The 23493-nt window shown below is 40.0% G+C and overlaps 1 protein-coding gene across 1 annotated transcript; it reads left to right on the top strand.

Moving 5' to 3' along the window:
- The first annotated feature begins 668 nt into the window (after positions 1–668).
- Positions 669–19614, top strand: stmn3 (stathmin-like 3). The gene is made up of 5 exons (XM_046381257.1): positions 669–773; positions 12031–12126; positions 14296–14474; positions 17130–17321; positions 18731–19614. Exons 1-5 carry the CDS (start codon positions 755–757, stop codon positions 18788–18790), a joined length of 546 nt encoding a protein of 181 aa, XP_046237213.1. The 5' UTR covers positions 669–754; the 3' UTR covers positions 18791–19614.
- The last annotated feature ends 3879 nt before the right edge of the window (positions 19615–23493 follow it).

Raw genomic sequence — 23493 nt, 5'->3', positions numbered from 1 at the left:
TTAACTGATAATCAAGACATCCTGACATTCTAAAAGCTGAAACCAACAAATGTTTGACGTTTTTGTTTGAAAAATGCCTGACTGAGTAATCGGGATGATGTACCAAAACAATGTAACAATGTAACAAAAATAACAAGCTGGATTTACATTTTCACCTTTTGATCACTTTTACAGTTCTGTATTTTTTCAGTATCCATATTAGGGACTTTTTTGTTTCCAGATCCAGTTTTATTTATAAAACACATCAATAGCTGAAGTTAACGGGTTGATGTGCTTTATTTTAATCCTTGACTGCAATTGACTTTTAAGTCTGTAGTTTCCAAACTGCGCAGGCTACGACCTAAATAGAGCTGCTGCCTTTTTTGGTGTTCAAATGCATTTCGTGTGCTCATCTGTCCATGAATCATGCATGATGTTTGCTTGCATCCTTTATGTGTCCTCTTCTCCCACCACGGCTTCACCCCACCCCCGTCTTCCTTTGCCATCACTGCACACAAGCACACAGACGCACACACACACATCAAGTCCCACTGGCTGCCCATTGTTATCAACGCTTGTGCATTGCACCATTCAGAGCACAGTCACATGCCCATCTCTCTCTCTCTCTCTCTCTCTCTCTCTCTCTCTCCATTCCTCGCTCTCCCCCTCTCTCCCTCCTCCTTCTTCATTCTCTCTCTGTCTCCCTCACATCCTCTCCTCCGCTTCATCCAGCAGCATCCTACAGCTCTCTCCTCTTTCCCAACTGTGAGCAACAATGACCAGCACAATATCAGGTAAGACGTGTTCCACAGCACCTTGGAGTTGAAATTGTGATTGTGTCTATGTGGCGGGGGGGGGGGGGTGTTGTATTGTTTTAAGTCTGTTTAAATAATGCTGATGGTGGAGAGGATCTCCTGTGTATCTGTGTAATTGTCATGGCAACTGGTAATAGATGTAGATAAGAGATCCTCGTACAGCCAAATGTGGACATGTAAATCAGTGAGATTCATCCAGAAAGACCAGGTCATTGATCATTCATATTCAGTAATATGTAACCACTGCTGACTCAGTGGCCGCCTGCTGACCCCGATCAAAAACACAGACACCTAAACGCAGATCCACACTGACACTGGTAATGTAAAGGAGGACAAAATGAATACAATAATTATCACAGCGCTCAAAAAACACATGAAAAAATTAATGTTACAGATATGTTTTAATGAACTCATGTTAATGTTGCAGAACCTCGTTAACCCTCGTTAGATAACATAGCACTCTAGTATGAGCAAACCAGCTACTAAAATCCATGGTTAAATTAAAAACGTGAATTACTGCATTTTGTATTTGAGGCAATAAACTTCAACTACTTTGAAATCAGAATTAACCAATTCAAAAGTCTTCTCTAATCCACATAAACACAGTAAAATCTTTTTTCTCTTGTGATAATGCAAATCTCTGAGTGAAGTCCCATCTCTCTCTGCCCTGAAGATTCTAGCACTTTCTTGAACAGGCACAGCTTGACATTTATTGTAGCACTTCAATATGATCTCATGGGATGGCAGATAAATAGCAGACCACTTTAAAGAATAATTTGCTTGTCGTTCAGCGTTGTTTTTTGTGAGTTTTGAATGTGCAAGAAAGAACGAAATAAGTCAGATCTGGAGTTTCATCATGCGACCTTCAGGTTGGTGAGGTTTAGGTGTTAAAGTTCTTGGACAGGATTAGGAAAAGATCGTGGCTTGGGTTGAAATAAGCTTACTTGTGGAAGTGATGTACATTAAATATATTCCAAAAGTTAACTTGCGGACACGAATTAAAATAAGCCAGCTCTGACTGCACATGAAGAAACGTGAGTCAGCGTTAGGGAGAGGAGTTTGGACTTTATGTAGCTGAACCTCAAGCAAGAATTTTTTTCCAAAGTCATGGCTAAATATTTTGCTTTGATTTCATCAATTTAGATCTGATTTGTTTTGTTTTTTGATTTGATTTGTTTTGTATCTTTTTACGTAGTTCTACATCTACAGTAGGATCAATCACCGAGCTACTGCCATGTCTGGTGATACCATCAGTGCCAGCTTTTTACATAATTTTCACAAATTCCTATGTGTTTGAACAGTAATCACTGCAGTGTCCTTGTTCATTGCATAAGAGTGATCACTGTGCCACACGTGCTCTCTTGTATATGGTATCTTAGATCGATAGGGGGCCATGCCCACCCTGAGGAGCCAGTTGAATGATCACTTTTGTCTCCTTCTTCATGCACCTTCCTCCATCGTCAGCTTTATCTCCCAATTCACTCATCCTTTTAATACCAGCCTTTCATCTTATCTTACTCATGACCTTACCCCTGAGTGAGCCAAGATCCTCCTCAATGTGGGTCTTTGTTCAGCCCAAAGATTATTTTTGGTCCTTTCAGTTCCTGATATTCACTGCATTGCCTGCTGTTTTGAAGTAGTTTCAAAGATGTCTCCAGTGCACCAGACACCACAGATTTTCAGCAGAATTTGGGGTCCTTTCTTTTGCACCAGACACATGAATAATGTATCAAATGCTGCATGCTCTCTGCCTCTATCAGTGTGTCTACGCCCTGATGTCTCTTTTTTGTACACACTTCATGTGTATGTCTGATGCACGCACATAGCTGACATTTAGTGCAGCACAAAAAAAAGCACAGCAGGAAGCTAGTTATGTAGAAGAAGAAGAAATAAGAGGAGACCAGAATTCACAGTTGATGTGTTTCAGCAGCTCACAGTGAGGAATCTGAAAGGTATAATGAACACATTTGCCTTTCCTGCTCTGAAATGAGATTTGATTTTACATCCACAACATACCCTGTGGTGCAACAGTCAGCCCTGTCCAGTAGCATGTAGCTAAAATGAAATGACAATTATTAGGTGCTGCTATAGCTTAAAGCTGTAGAATGATCATTTGCAGAGGTCAAGAGATGGCAAATCTCATGCGTGAACTTGCAGACACACTGTTGAAGGGACCTAGACTTTTTAAGGAGTGGATCCATGTCTTAAACTTTAACACACTGAACTTTGTTGTGCTTTGGCTGAGGCAGGTTAAAAAGAAGTCTAAACAAAGAATCTTCTGGTAGTATAGCTTTGAGAGAGTTTACTGCATCTTTGATGGCGTTGGATGTATATTGAACCTTAAACACTGGCTACTGCACCTCCAGTGAATTGTGATAAAAATCCGGTTAAAGACTGACACCGTCATCCACCTTTCCATAAATCTGCACCCTTTAAATCTTACTAAGAATACTGGAGCACTTGGTCAGCTGTACATCAACAGCAACTAATACTTTGAACTATTCTGCTCTACAGTGCTCTTCAGCTGATGCTGAGCTGATCACTGTCGCACTTCCTTCGAGGTCTCCAGATGTTTGGCATCTGGATTTTCTGTCACAGGCTGTTGCATAAATCCAATGGAAGCTTTCATCACCTTGGGTATATTTTTTCATGCAATCAACTCCTGACAGCACTCAGTCTTGCTCTGAAGGGAGTGGTTGAAGCACTTTATATCATAGTCTGGGGGAATACTCAATTCTGATTGGCTGCATGTTGTTCTAAATTAGTGCACTGCACTTGAACACCTCGACATTAGAAATATCATGAAAAATAATCTGAATATCAACACTGAGCGTAAGCCTTCAGTTCCTCATCCTCACCACAGGATGGCTACTGCAACACACAAGCTGCAAGCAGCCTACACTGGCTGTCTGAACTCACTTAGTAGGCTGTGACATAAGAAATCATCTCGCTTCCCATTCACTATTCAAATCGCTATTTCAGGCTGTGGCCGACAGTACACATGGATTATCATTTGTTGGTGAAAATCTTGAGACTGATTTTGGGACAGTGACACAGCTAGATAGCAATAGTCCTGCTGTTAAATAGAATGTAAAATTCTATTTACTTGTGTGTATCATCACACACTGTGTGATGTTGCTGTATAGTATTGGCTTATTTCTCAGCTTGTCATATAAACCTTCTCAGCCCTTCCTCTGGATGGCCATTGTCATTTAATTGTAATAATAACTGAGAAGCCACTATGAGGCTGTTTCTCTGACTTCCTTGCTGAATTTTGCTTTAGCAGATGCCAATTAAGTATATGCCTGATATACAATAATAGTACAAAACGTTTTTGTTTGTTTGTTTGTTGTGCTGTGGCTGCCTTACCCTGAGTCTGGGGGGAGGAATGAAGAGGATGCTGACTGCAACAGATTGGGAGACATTTGATTTGGTACTTTTTCTATGAAGAAGACAGTCTTCTGTGTCATGATGCTGTGTGGCTGGTAGAGATTGCATAACACAACATGTGGTTGGGATGCTAAGTGGGACTAATGCGTCCAGGCTGATGAGCCTCTCAATAATAAATGATCTTGTGATGAACACAGGAATCCCTCACGCTTCCTATCATCACAGTAAAAACCTGGGGCTTTAAATCCCTCCACTCTCTGAATCAAACCAACCAAGAAGTGGATACCTCTATCACACAGTGCATGACTCTGCCTCTCAGAACAGCAGGGGGCATGTTTTAACATCAAATGGTGCAAATAAATGCAGTCTAGCACAGCAGTTGGGTAGCACGTCCTCCCTTCGTGAGGATAATATGTTAATATGTTCAGTTTTTAATAGCTGTTGCAGATGGTGTTGATTCAACTTTTTGGGAGCAGTTTGCACTCCTGTTGAGTTGTGTTGCCTTATACCAATGGTATGTGGAAAAAAAAGAAAAGTTTCTGTTATTTAGCCTGCCCTCATTGATGTAAATGGGGTGGATAAAATATCTAAATATAAAATATCTCATGGCACTATTGAAGAAATTCTGATAAATAATGAGCACCATCTATATTCTCCTAAATGACCATACAGTTGATCCATAGCTGTAAACTGTCAGATGTGTATAAGTGTAATGTATCATGGATGACCTGTACCTCCTAAAGTAATCTAATCTAAGTATTTTCTCTTACAAACCTTTAAACTGACATCACTCTTTGTTTTTTTCCAGTAATCTATGAGCTGTTGATTTGTGTGATAAAGTCAAGTCAAGTCAAGTCAACTTTATTTGTATAGCCCATTTTTACAAGCAGTTTGTCTCAAAGGGCTTAACATAACATCAGCAACATCCTCTGCCCTTCGACCCTCACATCGACTAAGGAAAAACTCCCAGAAAAACCTTTAACAGGAAAAAATGGAAGAAACCTCAGGGTGAGCAACAGAGGAGGGATCCCTCACCCAGGACGGGCAGACGTGCAATGGATGTTGTACAGGCAGGAAAGCAGTTAACAACATGAGAATGACATTACTAAAAAGATAAGTAAAACAAAATCTCAACTGTTTAGTTTCACTTTTTGCTACCACCTCAATATGATTTTAACATTTCACAAGTTATAAGAAAATTATAGTAATGAAAATTATAATGAACTGCTGTAACATTCATGTATTCTTTTTTTATGTGATGTTGAGAATCACTATCCTATCAGTTCGATTATACAACACGATAAATACAATAACAATAATTTTTTTCATGTAGCTCATCAATCTTAATTAAGCTATGAAACTCATTATTTGTAGAAGACTCTCGTTGAACCTGGACTGTATATTGAGAAACACTGACATATCTGATACGTATTTTAACTGCAGGTGTTTTGTTTGTGCCTGAGAGGTTTTCAGCTCAATTACACAACTTCCATGGTGTCACCTTGGTAACACCCACTTGTCTATGACAGTCTTTCATTCCAGCCTTATCAAAACACATGCAACACGTAGTGCGATTTAAACACGTACGCATACAAACACATGGGTACAATCCTTCTGGGACTGGTTTGTTTTGCAGCTATGGGGCAGAGAGGACAGATTACTTGCGAGTTCACTTGGGGACAAACACTTCTCACATTTTTGTCACATCCAAGTTTATGGTAAACAAATGAAAATAAAATGTTTACGTACAGTGTTGCACATGTTACATAATTGATGGACATCATGCAATTACCACTCACAGGAACAGATTTGTTCCTAGTGGAACACGCAAATGATTTAAGAGAATTTGTGACTTTCATAATTACTCTTTCTTATAGCTTATACCTGTTTTATCTGTCATACTCTGTCTGTCACCATAAATGCAAAATAAGTATTGTCTTCACAATATTGTCATCATCATTACATACAATTACTGCACATAAAGTATCTTTTTGATTGTCATGCCCCTTCGCTTCCTCTTATTATGCCTCCACGCAGACAATAGCTGTGGCCAAAAATGTTATCTGCTCAGGTTGTCCCTCGGTCTGTCTATCGTATTCTTGTGTACCTGATAGCTCAGGAACTCCTTAAAGGGATGTCTTCACATTTGTCACAAACGTCCGCATTTTGGGGGTCATGGTGACATTACAAATTGCAGCTGGCCATAGCTCCAGAACTGATGTACTAATTATGACAAAATTTCACACTAAAGTCTAATAGGCTAAAATGATAACATGTCCATTATTCAACACTACCTCAGGAACAGAAAAGGAGGTTGTGACCATATTTCACATTGGGTGGTGGTAATTCTAGTTTCAGAATGACTTCTTTAGCATGTAAATTCGTGTAGACGAAATGATTCATTCTTCATTTCTGTCACAGTACGTCACTGTACTAATAACGTGGTTGGCAGGTAATACTGACTAATCACTGACAAACTGTCATGCTTTTGAACAGTAGGAGAGATTTTTGCACTATGAATACAAAATGTTCTTGAATGAGGCCCATTGTGGGTGTATCCTTTGGTTATGTCAAGCATGTCGAATGCGTTTCCAGAATCCAAACAATTTATAAAGCTGTTTTAAATTCTACATTGTTGGGTAGCCGCCTCCCTCTACTTGCTTTTACTGGCGACTCACTAAGCTTCTTTGCACTACTGCCACCAACTGAGGACTAACATGAAACTGGCACCAGGAATGTGCATTGTGTTGCTTGCAGGCCTTCGTGTGAGAATGTGCTGTATATCTAATGTACTATGATGCTGTACTCCACAGAATTCCTTTAACCTTTCTATGTATAGTTTAAAATAAAAGGTTTGTCTTGTCTACAACTAAGGGGTTCTCTTCTCCCCTCTCGACAGGCCCTCCTCTTACACTCATTAGACCTCCAACTGCAGCCAACAGCTAAATATCCAGATTACATCCCATACCCAAAACCTTATAATAAATATAGCTTTGACACTGTTGGCTAGTTGACAGTATGATAACCAAACTGCGTATAAAGACCCCACCTAGTAATGTTTGAAGATAATTTTGGCACATTTCATATTTAAACTCATAACCTCTTTTAAAATATAGTGTCAATGCTAAAATGTTAAAAATGTTTTTTTTTCCTTATACCAAATGATTAATTAATTGTTTTCCTATGCAGAAACCAGCTCTTCCTTTTTGTTGAGAGCAAACAGGTTGGTTCTGATTTCACAACTGTTTTGAAAGTCACTGATGATGTTGTAATATGCCAAATATTTAAGGAGCCACAGCCCTAAAGCTGACACAAACATGTTTTACCTAACCTGAATTAACAAATGAGCCCAGTCTATGTGGTGAATAACATTACTGCTGTCTTTTACAGCAGGAGAGCTGCCCCTTCATAAGTCTCATTATTAATTTTGGAGTCTGGGGCAGCTGCATCCACATCCACTGGGAAGACTAACTGCTGCAGAAAGAAACTCACTCACTCAGGAGGCACAAAAACACACCCACAGACAGCAGCAAGCACCACACAAAAATTCCAAAGGTCTGTGGGATCAGAAAGTGATTTGAAAGCACGTGTTAATAATTCAGAATCTTTCTAAAAATAACAGCTTTTCCTGAAATGCACTGTAGTGTGCTGTAGCTTCAGTCACGCAATAAAAGTCTCCAGACATCAAAACTGATGTTTCTATTACTCAGTACTTTGAATCTGTCACGTTTCAAGTGGCCTCAAATGGCAAGTGAAAGCAGCTGCTATAATTTAGACTACTGCAAAACCCAGATCATATGCGATGATGTCAGATGTATATCTACCATCTGGGCTACAGCAGGTGGCATGTTATGTGCTTTGTTTACCTATATGTACATCCATAGCCCTTTCACTGAACATTGCACTGTTAAAGGTGCAGTAGGTGAATCTGGAGAAAGACAGTTGATTGCTGAGTCTTATTCACACAGGACAAATACTGTCTCTTTGACAACCTGGTTGGTAAATTTGTCTTTGAAACTAAAAAGCACAAGTACCTGAACCGACTTGGAATAGGACTGTTGCATACTGCGCAATAGAAATTTTGCAGATAGGATGGAGGATGTTAGTGATGTCTGAGATCACATGCTGACCTTAGCTGCTGAAATTAATCAACATGGCTTGTCAGGTAACACCATTTTGGCGTGCAATGAAGATTTTGTGGAAGCACCTGCTCTACAGAAGGTCTATATATGAAGAAGTTGAGACTTCTCGAGCACCATGTTCGTGTGCAAGACGTCCAGGAAGTAGGAACTGATTGGTTGAACGCTCACATCTGGACTGCCTGCTTCCGGAATTTCATAATGGAGCCACATATCGGCTTGTTTGGAAATTTTTGCTCATATCTCAAAAACAGTTCAATAAAATGTGTTTCTGAAAATATTTGAGGCAAGAAATAAATCATGTAGTTTCTGAATATACCTTCACCTTAGACCGACCTATATATATGTATATATACTATAAAGTCATAATGCAATGTGCAACACAACGCAGAACAGAAACCTTACGCTCTTTTGTTTGAAATTTAGAGTGTACCTCTGTATGCTTAGAACAGTTCTGGACTCACTGAAGCCTTTTCTTTCTTTCTTTCTTTTTTTTAACATTGAACTAACTTCATTGAAAGGTAATGCTATCTCAGTATCTCTGTGTTTATTAAAAATAAAACATTCATTCAAGGCTTTCACTTGAATTAGCATGTGCTTAGACCGTTATTTTCAATGAGTTTACAGCACTGTCCACAAAAGGATCAGTTTGAGAGGGGCTTTAGTTAGCATGAGACTTGGCACTGGAGTGTTCTTTTATACTGAGATGTGGTACCTTAATAAAAAAAGCGAGTCTGGACCAGGAGCACAGTATGCTGTGTAATAGTAAATCTCCTGTGGTTGTTTCTTGACATGTGATGCTGTCTTGTGTTGAACTTTAGACCTATAGTCACATAGTCTTAGTATTTCAAAATAGCTCATACAATTTAAAGAGGGTAGAATAGAATCAGAATTGTCTTTATTGCCATTGTAAGTGAAGAGGTTTCACATTACTAGGAATTTGTCTTGGTGATTGGTGCATACATAGAACGTAACGAGTAACATATAATAGTAGAATAAAATAAAATAAAATAGAATAAGGTAAAACAAAATAAAATAAGTAAAATAAATATGGTTCTGGAGGTAGTCCAAAAGTGAGGTAGTGCAGGGTGGAAGTATAGTGCAAGTAGGTGAGGTAAACAGTGTAAATGAACAGCAGGTGGAATAGACACTTCACTCAATGCTCATTTTTGTACTGAATGACTTAGTCCACCTTTGTTGCCATCGTCAGACACTGATTAGTACCAGGTATAGCTGCCTACGTATTTTTCCCTTGTGAAACTGATAAGCAGGCTAGGAACAAGGTTTTCAAATGAATTATGACTGAGCTTAGACTTTGGACTGGTTGCTAGGCTTCAGTCAAAAATAGAAGCCAGATTTCAGTTAGATAAAATAAATCTATATCATGATCTGATATTAAGTCATTTACTAAAACAGCTTTAGATGACAGAGATGTTTAAGAATCCACATTTAATTCTCCTATATGCTTGAACTGTGGTGTTGTTGGTGTTAATCTTAATTAGGTTTTTATGAAAAACTCCTCTTTTTCTAGCAATATCAAATCAGTCTGAACATCAAAACACAGTCCTAAGGTCTCATCAGTTAAAATATAGTGTAATTAAAACCACCCATGTGGGTGTATCATGGAAGGGCAGGGCCTTAAACCAATGAAGTTTTTATAACTTTAACCTCACCTAAACTGTTTTGTAGTCTAAACACACTTTTAAAATGTGACTACACAGGAGGCATTTCAGCAGTTATTTTCAGTCATTTGGCAGTTTCTATTTGAGTCAGTACAGCCATCTGCACTTTGTTTGCTATTCATCCTTGACCTTGGCAATGCACAAGTTGTCTGAAATCACAGGCAAAACAGTAGGGAGCACAGAACATCCTGTCCCCTTTTTTTTAAATTACCTTTTGGTTTTTGAACACTAATTCATAGAAAAGCTGAACAAGCAGAAAAAATGAACAAATGGGTAAAACAATACAGTTAGTTCATAGGTCATCAATAGTAAACTTTATGTAAGGTTTACTTTTGCAATTGTCCTCAAAAGGGAGAGAGACAGAACTAAGTCCATATCGGTCTTAGTCCATCTCTTCCAGAAAGGAAGTTAAAATGATCACTATAAACCCACTAAGCAAATAAATCACAGAAAAGAAAGTAGGAAATAATTCTAAACTGATAAACCACGTTTATAATAGAAAAAAAAATTGCACAATCATGTATTTCCTTTCATTTCATGTAATATTCCTGTTCATATATAATAACCTGTTTAACTAATACTTATAAAATGTGTCAATACAAGATCATGTTAAAGGTTTTTCTGTGTCATGTTTCCTTTGCAAATAGTAATTATATTGATAAATGTAAATCTGACATTACAGATGACTGCAGTGTATAGAAACAAAATTCTCACAAAATGACTCACAAGAAACTGTTGTTCATAAAGAATTTAGTTATTTTAGTTATTATTTGAACAGCTGTTTGATTTACTTTATTATTATTATTATTATTATTATTATTATTATTATTATTATTATTATTATTATTATTATTATTATTATTATTATTATTATTTATGGGCGGCACGGTGGTGCAGTGGTTAGCACTGTCGCCTCATAGCAAGAGGGTTCCAGGTTCGCATCCCGGTCTGGGCCCTTCTATGTGGAGTTTGCATGTTCTCCCTGTGCCTGCGTGGGTTTTCTCCGGGTACTCCGGCTTCCTCCCACAATACCAAAAACATGCACATTAGGTTAATTGGCTACTCTACATTGCCCCTAGGTGTGAGTGTGAGAGTGTGTGGTTGTTTGTCTTTGTGTGTTGGCCCTGCGATTGACTGGCGACCAGTCCAGGGTGAACCCCGCCTCTCGCCCGTAGTCAGCTGGGATAGGCTCCAGCTCCCCTGCGACCCTGATGGATAAGCGGTATAGAAAATTGATTTTTTTTTATTTTTCTATTTGATTTATTTCTCTGAAATATTACAAGCATGATAATGTGATGATTTCTTTCATTTCTATATAAAGCCAAAATGGTTTCAGTCCCACACTACAAGTGAAAAACACCTCAAACTGGTCATACAGCCTGAAAACCACAAACAAATTTACAGCCATAAACGCACAGGTCAGTGTGAGCTGTGTGAAATTAAACAGCAGAATATTTCACTTATAGAAAAAAAAATGTGTAACTCAGCCGTATAGCTTGTTATAATCAATATACATCAAACATAGTTCTGGTTGCCATTTAAAACCAACATAGCAAACCACTGTTAACGTTTGAGTTTTACAGGTGAAATGCATATATCCATGGTTTATAAAGTCTGCAGATCTAACCTGACAAGTGCTTGACGTTCCAAGGTGTCCTGATATAGAAATTAATGGATTTGAATGGAAGTCGATCTGTCTTGCTGATTTGCCTCTGACTTGTTATTTTTAGGACATTTCATTCCATTAAAGGTAAAGGATAAAAGAAGTTCCAGTCACTATACAAGAATTTCTTGATAAAATACTGAAGCCGTTGTCCAAATCAGACGTGGGACATTTTTTTCACTACTCAAAGAGGTTTTTTGTGTTGTTTGCAGGTATCATTTTCAATCATTTCTGCTGTTTTTTGTGTTATATTATTAGCACAACCAAATTCCCCACAGAGGTGGCTCACATTCTAGTCTGTCCCTGTCAGTTGGCAGGGTGGTTTCAGATGTAACATGGTTTCTTTTATCTGTCTGTAACAGCTTACACAGACAAGATCAAGGAGATGTCCATGCTGTCTCTGCTCTGCTCCTGCTTCTACACACAGCCGCATCCCAACAGCCTCTATCAGTATGGAGGTCAGTCACTCTGTCATTAGTTGGAGGCCTTTGCTTCAGGGCTATGGTGTGAATCAGGGTTGTGATGTGAATATTTACGTAAAAACTAGATCTAATATCTATGATCTAATAAGACAGTCAAGAAAAGAAAAAACAAAAAGAAAAATATACCTGCATGGAACAGATACTCACACTGCCAGGTTTCTGTGTGACTAACAGCAACTTTGTGTCATTAAAAAGTAAACACACCCTTGATCTACTGCACTTTGCACAGGGTGTGTGGCCTTTTGGCCATGCCATTGACACTCTTATAAATAAGATACTGTATCTTGCAAGTTAATAATATTTAGATTACAAGCATGTTTTACATATTTAACTATGACTATCTTTTCATCTCCTTTCTGACCACACCTCTCTCCTTGTGCCAAATTCTGTAATTTATTTAAATTATTTTTATGCTTTTTAAATAGAAAGAACAGGAAATTAGAGGTGACGGATGGGAGATGATATGTAGCAGAGGTCCCCTGCAAATCCCCATGAACCCCAAGTACTATATTTTTGAAAATACAGTGCCTTGAAAATTTACTTCCTCTTAGCTTTTTACCTATTTTGTTACTTTGCAGTCTGTAATTTAAATGTTTTTTAATTTGAATTTCATGTAATGGATCTGCACAAAATAGTCAAAATTGGTGAACTGAAATGAGAAACAATTAAAAAATAAAAAACTGAAAATTGACATGTGCATATGTATTCACTCCCTTTGCTATGAAACCCCTAAAAAGTTCTGGTGCAACCAATTACCTTCAGAAGTCACATAATTAGTGAAATAAAGTCCACCTGTGTGCAATCTAAGCATCACATGACCTGTCAGTATATATACATCTTTTTTCTGAAAGGCCCCAGAGGCTGCAACACCACTAAGCAAGAGGCACCACTAGCCAAACAAGTCAGGGTTGGGTTATTAAAAAAAATATTCCAATCTTTGATGATCTCCCAGAGCACCATCAAATCCGTCATCATAAAATGGAAAGAACATGGTACCACAACAACATCCACCAGAACTCATGGACCGGACAAGGAGGGCATTAATCAGAGAGGCAACACCCTGAAGGAGCTGCAGAGTTTGGCAGCAGAGACTGGAGTATCTGTCCATAGGACCACAATAAGCCGTACACTCCACAGAGCTCAGCTTTATGGAAGAGTGGCCAGAAAAAACATTATTTAAAGATTAAAATAGGAAAGAATGTTTTGAGTTTGCCAAAGGCATGTAGGAGACTCCCCAAATGTGTGGAGGAAGGTGCTCTGGTGAGCTGAGACTAAAATTGAACTTTTGGCCACCATGGAAAACGCCACATCTTGCGCAAACCCAACACATCTTATCACCCCAAGAACGTCTTCCCCACAGTGAAACATGGTGGTGGCAGCATCATGCTGTGGAGATGCTTATCAATAGCAGTGACTGGGAAACTGGACAGATTTTAGGGAATAATGGATGGTGCTAAATGCAAGGATATTCTTGAGCAAAACCTGTTTCAGTCTGCCAGTGATTTGAGACTGGGACAGAGGTTCACCTTCCAGCAGGTCAGTGACCCTAAAGAAACACTCAAGTGCTTCAAGGGGAGACATTTAAATGTGTTGGAATGGCCTAGTCAAAGCCCAGACCTCCATCCAACTGAGAATCAGACTTGTGGTCAGACTTGAAGATTGTTGCTCACCAGCGGAACCCATCCCTTCAGTGGCTAGAGTTGGCAAGCTCATAGAAACGTATCCAAAACGACTTGAAGCTATAACTGCCGCAAAAGGTGGCTCTACAAAGTACTGACTTTAGGGAGGGGGGTCAATAGTTGTGCAAGTTGCAAGTTTTCTGTTATTTTGTTGTTTGCTTCATAATGAAGAACAATTAACATCTCCAAAGTTGTAGGCATATTCTGTAAATGAAAAGATGCAAGATGCAAACCCTCAAACAATCCATTTTAATTTCAGGTTGTGAGGGAACAAAACACGAAAAATGCCAAAGGGGGTGAATACAAGGCACTGTAATTCTGAGGCACAGTCGTGAAATATACAGTATATCCCTCATACCTATAATATAATCAAAAGCAAGTAAAGAAAGAAAGGGGAAAAAAACAGATAGACAACTTACTAATGTGTTTTATTGTCGGTGTGTGGACTGGATTCTGGCTGCGTCAGACCTGGAAGTGAAAGGCTTGAACAAGCGAATGTCAGGCCAGTCATTTGAGGTGGTCCTGAAGAATTCCGATAACTCTGGGGACAAAAGCCAACCTCAGCCACTGGTTTCCCCTCCAAGGAAGGAAATGTCCCTGGAAGAACTCCAGAAGAGACTGGAGGCTGCTGAGGAGAGGAGGAAGGTAAGCAGATACCATGTCATCACAGCATCATCTCATGATGGAGTGCTTTTGGTAATCTTTCTATTTTACTTAAAGGGGACTCATTGCCCTGACATGCTAGGATGATGTTGGTGAGCATCTAAGCTGTTTGCAGTATGATTTACCATTGGCTTTTCTGATGAAAATGTTGAACATACTGAACATGTTGAATCAGGGGCAGAGTTTGTTACTGAATGGAATCACTTCAACAGCAGTGTCGGTGAAGGTTCTCAGTCATCCAGGTCATGGTCTGTGTAGTAAATTCTTAGGGCATCTGGACTTGTTAGGGTTCTTGAAGATGTTTCGCCTCTTCATCCTTCATCCAAGAAGCTTCTTCAGTTGTAAGTTTTGGTGGGGAGTGCAGAGTATTTAACCTCTGTGGGAACTGTATGCCTAAACAAAAGGGCTGTAAGCCTATCTCTTAAGTGGGGGAGGTGTCGAGGGTTGTTAGAGAGTCTGATTTGCCGTTGAACCCCCCGTTTCGTTAACTGGCAGCGGTAGTTGCAGCAGCAGTAGTAGTAGCGAGAGAGAGGGAGACAGAGCCAGAGATGTGTAACAACAGAAATAATAACAGAAGTAATACAATTATAGCTAATAATAATAATAATAATTTTAATAATAATACTAGCAGTCAGTGTCAGGACCACAACAGGAGGTCCAACCATGATCCATGGAACCTGCGAGAAGAGAAAGCACAAAGACTCCAGGGATGAAGCTAAGGTAGTAACATGTATGAATGAGACATGAATGTGAACAGAAGGAACAGAAGAGGAGGAGGAGAGAAGCAGTCTAAACCCATATCAAATAAGGGCCAGCCTAGGCCAGCCCTAACTATAAGCTTTATCACAAAGGAAGGTTTCAAGTTTACTATCAGTGGATACCAGCGCTCCTGTATTGACTCTGAGGATGCAGTTGTCTGCTGCCTCGGACCCCAGTACTTCAGAACCTTCTCCATGGGCCAGGCCATCTGCCGCCGTGGTCCACAGCCCTCCAGTGCTGACTCCAAGGTTTTCGGCCCGTCTGCTGCCTCGAGTCTCCACACCACAGTAGACCTCCAAGCTACAGCGGACGGGCCGCAGCCACAGCATTCCCTCGACACAGCAGACCTCCACAGCAGATCTCCATGCCACAGCAGACTTCCTCGCCATGGTGGACCTCCATGCCACACCTTGCCAGGACGCCATGTCTCGCCAGGCCTCCACGTCAGGCCTCCATGCCACGTCTGGCCGCCACAGAGCCCAGTCTTCAGCCTGCAGGGGCCCCAGTGGCAGCTCTGGGATCGGCGGCTCATCCAGCACTCATCCAGCCCTGCACTCAGGCAGACCACCTGAGGCCTCATGTCGGGTCCAGGCCCAGCATTCGTCATGCCCCACCTGGGTGTTGAACTGGGGCCATCCGCCCAAGGCTTTATGTCGGGCCCATACTTGTGTTGTCTTGTTGTTGCTCCTTGGTCCCCCCCCCCCATTCCTAGAGCCCCTCCAACCGCCCAGTTGTTTTTGTTCTGAACATTTTTTGGTTTTTGTGAAAGGACATCTGGGATCTGTTCCTTAGTCACGCTGTGTAAGTTTTGGTTGTGCCTTGCCTTTTGATTTTTAGTCCACATGTCTTGTATCATGTTTGTCTTGTCATGTGTATGAGTTTCCATGTATTATGTTCCAGTTCCAAGTTTTTATCATGTCCTGTCCTGTCCCCATGTCCTTATTTTGGAAGCGTCACTTCCTCTACGTGTCTCTATTTCATGTAGCTTTACTTCTGTTCATCTTGATTGCTTGCTCCTCCCTAATGTGTTGCACCTTTGTCTTGCTATCTTGTCTATTTAGTCCTGGTCTTCCTGGTCACTCTTTGTAAGTTTGTTGGTTTTCGTCTGGATGCTATTCTTTTGTCATCACGTCAGGAATTTCTTGTCTCATTATGCCATGTATCGTCACCAGTTTTCTTGTTCCTTTTTGCCACAGTAAGTGTGTGATTTTGAGTTTTTGAAATCTTAAAAAGACTGTTATTTTGGACCCCTGCCTCTCTTGGTGACTCTGCATTGGGGTTCAGCCCTCTTCACCAGCGTCACACCCTGACAACTCATAAGAGCAGATAATAATAATATCAGGAGTGTGTCAGTTGGTGGCAAGTTTTCATTTCAAAACAGCATGATAAACTGAACTGGAAAATCATCAATCCAAATTCTGCGGATAAATTCTGGCTGGTTTGTGCTGCACAGCCACAAACATCTTATTGATTCCGCCTTTGTTAATGCGAAAAAATGCTCCCCCCTCCATTAGCCGGCCGATGTGCCCTTGAGCAAGGCACTTAACCCCCCAATATGCTCCCTGGGCGCTTGGTGCTGCCCACTGCTCCTGTGTGTGTTTCACTGCATGTAATTTGCCGGGTGTTGCGTGTGTGTTCAACTAAGGATGGGTTAAATGCAGAAGACAAATTCAGTATGTGTATGTAAAAATATATATACTGCCAATAAAGCTGATTCTTCTTCTTCTTCTTCTTCTTCTTCTTCTTCTTTAACTCAGCTAGTCTTGAAGAAAAACTTATAGTCATTTATGTGTCTGATAAACTTGGTTTTGGCAAAACCACTTCCATCATTACAATTATTCTACCCTCTTTGTCTCCCACACACACACTCTGCTGTAGTTGCATGAGGCACTAGTGCTGAAGCAGCTGGCAGAGAAGAGGGAGCATGTGCAGGAGGTCCTCCACAAGGCACGCGAGGAGAATAACATCTTCAGCAAGAAGACGGAGGAGAAGCTCATCCAAAAGATGGAGGTCAACAAGGAGAACCGAGAGGCCCACCTCAATGCTCTAAAACAACGGCTACGTGAGAAAGCAAGTCCTCCCATTCTGTGATCATTTGTGTGTTAAGTAACTTGTCTTTTTTAGCCACCCTTTGAGAGCACCATTCTCTTTTTCCAGTTATGTCTGCTTCATTTTTATAAAGTCACATAAACAACACAAACTACCATAATCTGACTGACGGTAGTTATGTTTCTCTGTCAAAATTTGGATTATGTGACACCAGCACAAATTGGACATTATCTGGGCTGATGTGATGGAATGGTTTAGTGTGCTCACCCTATTGACAGGTTGCAGTCCCTCCATAGTAGTGACCTGGGTTTGAATCCATCCTGTGGACATTTGCTGCGTGACTGCCTGTCTCTTTCACCCCACATTTCCTGTCACTCTCTCTGACTGTCCTATCCAATAAAGGCATAAATGTCCAAAAAAATCAAATCAAAAATTATACATAATCCACATTTTCCCAAACAAATTGTAAGTGTTCACACATACAACAACAACAACAACAACAATAATAATAACAATAATAATAATAATATAATGTATTTTGTTGCAGATGATGGCCTACAGTACATTTTGAACATGGATTGTGATTTAATGTTTAAGAATCAGCAACTAACTTAAATAACTTAAAAAAGTGTGAACCTTAATTTAACTTTTGGGAAAAATGGATTTAAAAAAAAATACAGACTCACATGTCTGTGTGCTAAACATGAACTGGCTTGGGTTGGCCGAAAACTTGGGTTAGCCACTTGTAAAACCGGTAGATCTTAGAAGTCCTATACAAATGAAACAAATGACTCATAAGATGTTAATAAGAGAGCTTTAGAGGTGGTGATAGGCGCAGGAAAACAAGGAAAAAAAAATTAATTTAAAAAATAGTTTCATTTTCACTTTCAGAAGCAGACATTAGAGTGACACTGAGCCACCATTCACAATAGTAGGACCCTGAAACTGAAGCAGTTAAATAGAAAAACTATTTAGACTAATTTCAATTTCACCAGTTTATTCTGCTTGTATTATCAAACATCTTTGTCAGAACATGAAGGAAAACGCTTAATGAACAGAAAAAGGTGGTTGATGAGAGCAAGGACTTTGTCTACTGAGTGTAGACCTCAAACTAGACATAACTAGACAGAATGCAGGAAAGACGCATCTCTGAATACAAGCAGGATCTGTTGGAGTGTATTGACTAAAAAAACAGGTTGGACAGAGCTTTAGGGCTTCCTCAAGTTCAATGTTTCTTTGTCTTAGTGTAATGTTTCTGGAATGTTTCAACAGCTTAGTGGTTGACTGTGTTTCTGGTCTTTAGAGATAAAAGAAAATGCTGTGCCACAAGTTTCATGTATCACGGAAGCACCACTTTAGTTATCTTAGTCTGTAGTCTTAGTTTGATTTACTTCAGGTGTGTCTGACAGTTTATTACTTCTATTTTACAGGAAGTCCACGCTGCTGAGGTACGCAGGAACAAGGAGCGTCAGGCTGACCTCTCTGGCTGATGATGTTTTTTACACTGTGGAAATGGATGCTACTTTGAAAAGCTCCTGTCTCTCAAAGTTTTCCTGTTGTTCAATATTCACCAGTATATCCTACAGTGCACCTTTCAGGACTCAAACTAGTAGTTAATCAGCACCAAATAATGCTACTCACCTGTTTGGTAAACCACACACATTTGGAAGGCCAGAGAAATATTCTGTGAACAGAGTCAAGTACAGTTACAATAAAATCCAATCCTGTGTCAAACAAGGTCTGTCTTGGATTCATCTTGGGAGTGAGAACAGGCACTAGGCAACATTCTCTAAATATAAAAGCATTAGTTTAGTAAAGAGGTGTAACTAAAAAATATACACTGTGCGCACAATTATTAGGCAAGGGAGCATTTTGAAATTGTCCTTCAGAGGGATGAAATTTCCAACATTACAGAACCATCAAATGTTTTGTTGCAAATAGTCAACAGGGTCACAAGAAACATGTAGAAAAAAAAGACACAAATTAACTGCCAGAGATTTGAGAAGAATCAAACATGAAGTTACCAGGAACCCATTATCCTCCAGTGCTGTCATATTCCAGAACTGCAACCTACCTGGAGTGCCCAGAAGAACAAGGTGTTCAGAGGTCAGAGACATGGTCAAGGCAGGGAAGGCTGAAACCCGACCACAACTGAACAAGACACATAAGTTGAAATGTCAAGACTGGGCCAAGAAATATCTGAAGACAGATTTTTCAAAAGTTTTAGGTGACTGATGAGATGATGGTGACTCTTGATGGACCAGATGGATGGGCCCATGAATGGATTGGTAAAGAGCACAGAGCTTCACTTCGACTCAGAAGGTGGAGGTGGGGTACTGGTATTGCTGGGCTGGGCTGGGCTTCTATTATTAAAGATGAGCTAGCTGGACCTTGTCGGGTTGAAGATGGACTCAAAATCAACTCTCAAAACTACTGTCAGTTTTCAGACACTAGGCAGTGGTACAGGGAAAAAGTCGTCTTTCAAGAAGACTTCATGCAGAACAATGCTCCATTGCATGCACCAAAGTACTCCACTGCGTGGCTAGCCAGTAAAGGCCTAAAGACCAAAGAATAATAATAAAAATAATGATAATAATAATAATGGCCCCCTTCCTCTCCTGACCTAAGCCCTATTGAGAACCTGTGGACCCTTCTTACAGGAGATGTACAGTGAAGGAAAACAGTACACCTCTCTGAACAGTGTCTGGGAGGCTGCCGTTGCTTCTGCACAAAAGCTGATCGTCAACAGATCAAGAAACAGACAAACTCTATGAACGGAAGGCTGATGACTGTTATTGACTGAGGGTGACTGTATTGGTCACTGATTTTTTTTTTTATGTCAGAAATGTTTGTTTGTCAATTTGAGTTGTTTGTTTATTATTCTCACTTTAACAGATGAAAATAAACACGTGAGATGGGAAAATTTTCATTTTTCATTTAGTTGCATAATAATCTTGCACACCAATAGTTTTTCCCAATAATTGTGCACACATAGCTATTCTCCTAAGAAAGCCAAAACTTCACTGTTACCTCCTTTAATACTCAGGTTTGAGGTTTATTAACATTTTGGATTGACCGAGAGCACTGTAGTTGTTCAATAATAAAATTAATCCTCAAAAATACAGCTTGCCTAATAATTGTGCACACAGTGTAGCTAACTGTCCACATTAATTTGCCATGACTTTGATGTGACTCCTACCAGGGCTGCCCCAAGCTTTTTAGGGCCCTAGGTGCATTTTGTTTTAAGGATCCCCTTCTACAAACAAGTTGACTTTGCAATGTGTTCCAGCATGTGTGCATCAAAAGATCCTGCAGGCCCAAAGACTTGATTTTTTCATTTTTCTCTTTTATTTGTTCTTGCAAGAAGCAATATGAGGAAAATGAGAAAATTCTTCATTGGATTATGAAGTCAAATATATTTTTTAATGCAGTATGTTGATGAATTGATCTAAAACTGGATATGTGTGCCAGTCAATTTGTAATTAGTACATGAAAATGCCCCAGTTAAACCTATGTAAGGTCACCAGGATTACGTGATGTGGATACACCACAAACCAACAAGCCACTGACATTTGTCAGGTGACAGTAAGCTTAGACTGGTCTGCTGAGACTTCCTGCTGCGGTAAGCGTCCTACGTCATTCCCTGTTGTTGTGTGTTAGTGGTGGTACGAGCAGCTCCGTCTGCTCTTTAATTAAAGATCGCTTAAGTCAGGGGTGTCAAACTCAGTTGCACAGGGGGCCAAAACTCAAAGCACACCTTAGATTGCGGGCCGATCTAAAGTTAACACTTTGAACACATTTTTAAACATACAGAATAAAAACAGACAGGAATATCATTCCAAAATAAATAAAATAAATTAAAATCTCCTGTCAAAACAAGTAAAAATACGAACATGCTACAAAAAAAAAACTTTCTCACAAGAATGTTTGTAATAAGCTGAAAAGACTTGCAAGACATTATTGCTTTAGTAAATGGCATGATCTCACAGAGGACTTATTATGGCTCAATTAAAGTAGTTGGAATATAGTTTTATATATTGCTAGTGAACTACAATATTTATTATCACCATCAGGCATAGTTTCATTAACTTTCTTTGTAAAGCGCAGGCCTGGTGTTTGTCACCATATGAGCAAGTAGCAGATCAGGAGATTTTGTGCCTGACATATCAATGACATGTTACGGTTAAACAGAAATAAGCAGAGGAAGAAAGCCAGCCATTCATTTTATTTTCAGAAAAACACCACCAACATCAGTGTGAAAATGCCGTGAACACACCAACATGTGTCGGGTGATTGTACTGAAAGTGATGTTTGGTCGTCTCACGGCTGCTACCCAGGCCATTCGGTGTCTCCTTGTTAGCTCACAGATCCGAGGTCCTTGGGTTTGCGTGCACGTAGGAAATGAGAAAAAAACTCACCCGATCGTTTATTTTACTGAAGCGATCATGTGAACGACTGTGGCAGTTAACGTCGGCACCATGTTTTAACTTGTTGAAACAAAACAACAGAACACAAGAGCAGTATCATGCAAGCAGCAGGCGTAAACACACGTTTCAGTTGCCTGAAAAGCCCACAATGCACTGCGGTTTTCCCACTCCGATACATCACTCTTTCGAGCCCGGGGCGGCACAGATGAGCGTGTCGTGACCGTTTTCCGACAGGAGGGAGCGGTGCGCTAATTGTGCAAGTAGAGAAGTTGTTGTTGTGCTGAAAGTAATCGTAAAAGAGCAAGCTAGGCCAACAAAATCAACAGTCTCGGTTGTATAAGGCAACAGAGCTCGACTTGATTGACGCGGGAATGTTCCCAGGTAGCCAATAGTAAGGTAAGGCGGCAGTTGCGCTGCATTATGGGACCTGTAGTTCGTGTGTTATCAGCGCTTCATATTGGCGGGCCATTGGTCACAATAATAATAGATCTATATGAAATGAGCTCGCGGGCCGGATATAATTATACGCCGGGCCGGATGTGGCCCGCGGGCCTTGAGTTTGACACATATGATTTAGTCCAAAGCCCAAAGTCAACTACCATTCATTTGAAAGCCTTATTCTTACTCTCTCACACCCTACCTGGAAAACAATACAACCAATTTTTATTGTTGTAGTGTACCGCGCTCCTGGCCCATACTCTGAATTTTTACTGGAATTTCCAGAGTTCCTATCGAGTCTGGTCCTTAAAACTAATAAAGTTATTATTATGGGTGATTTCAACATCCACGTGGACGATAGTAATGATAGCCTTCGCGCAGCATTTATCTCTCTCTTAGATTCAATTGGCTTCTGTCAGTGTGTACATGAACCCAACTCAATCTGGCAAGACAGTCTTAGATTATATAGGAAGGCCCTACGGACTGCCAGAGCAGCCTATTACTCAAAATTAATTGAGGATAACAAGCATAATCCCAGGTTTCTCTTCAGCACTGTAGCCAGGCTGACAGAGAGCCATAGTGCTACCCTTAGCAGCAATGACTTTATAACCTTTTTTAACGACAAGATCTTAAACATTAGAGACAAAATTCAGCACCTACTGACCTCAGCTGATCCTGATGTAACATCAAACATTAGTGTCTTAGAACCAACAGTAGAAACAGATATTCATCTTGACTGCTTTTCACCTATTGATCCCCATCAGCTATACTCACTCATATATTCATCCAAGCCAACAACATGCCTCTTAGACCCCATCCCTACCAAACTTCTCAAAGAAGCTTTACCCTTACTTAGCACCTGTCTATTAGACATGATCAATCTGTCCCTGATAACAGGCTATGTACCCCAGTCCTTTAAAGTAGCTGTAGTCAAACCTCTCCTTAAAAAACACACACTTGACCCAGAGGTTTTAAGCAACTATAGACCAATATCTAACCTTCCATTTCTTTCCAAGATCCTTGAAAGAACAGTCGCCAATCAGTTATATGACTTTCTTCAAAATAATAACTTATTTGAAACTTTTCAATCTGGCTTTAGAGCTCATCATAGCACAGAAACAGCATTGGTCAAAGTCACAAATGACCTCCTCCTGGCATCAGACAAGGGATTTATCTCTGTCCTTGTACTGTTAGACCTTAGTGCTGCATTTGACACCATTGACCACTCTATATTACTGCACAGATTGGAACACCTAATTGGCATCAAAGGAACTGCATTAAGCTGGTTTCAGTCTTATTTATCAGAGCGATTTCAATTTGTTCATGTT

The sequence above is a fragment of the Scatophagus argus genome, chromosome 3, assembly GCF_020382885.2.
Source record: "Scatophagus argus isolate fScaArg1 chromosome 3, fScaArg1.pri, whole genome shotgun sequence".
Lineage (NCBI taxonomy): Eukaryota > Metazoa > Chordata > Actinopteri > Scatophagidae > Scatophagus > Scatophagus argus.
The sequence above is the reverse complement of the archived record's forward strand: the minus strand, read 5'-3'. Positions and strand labels throughout refer to the sequence as shown.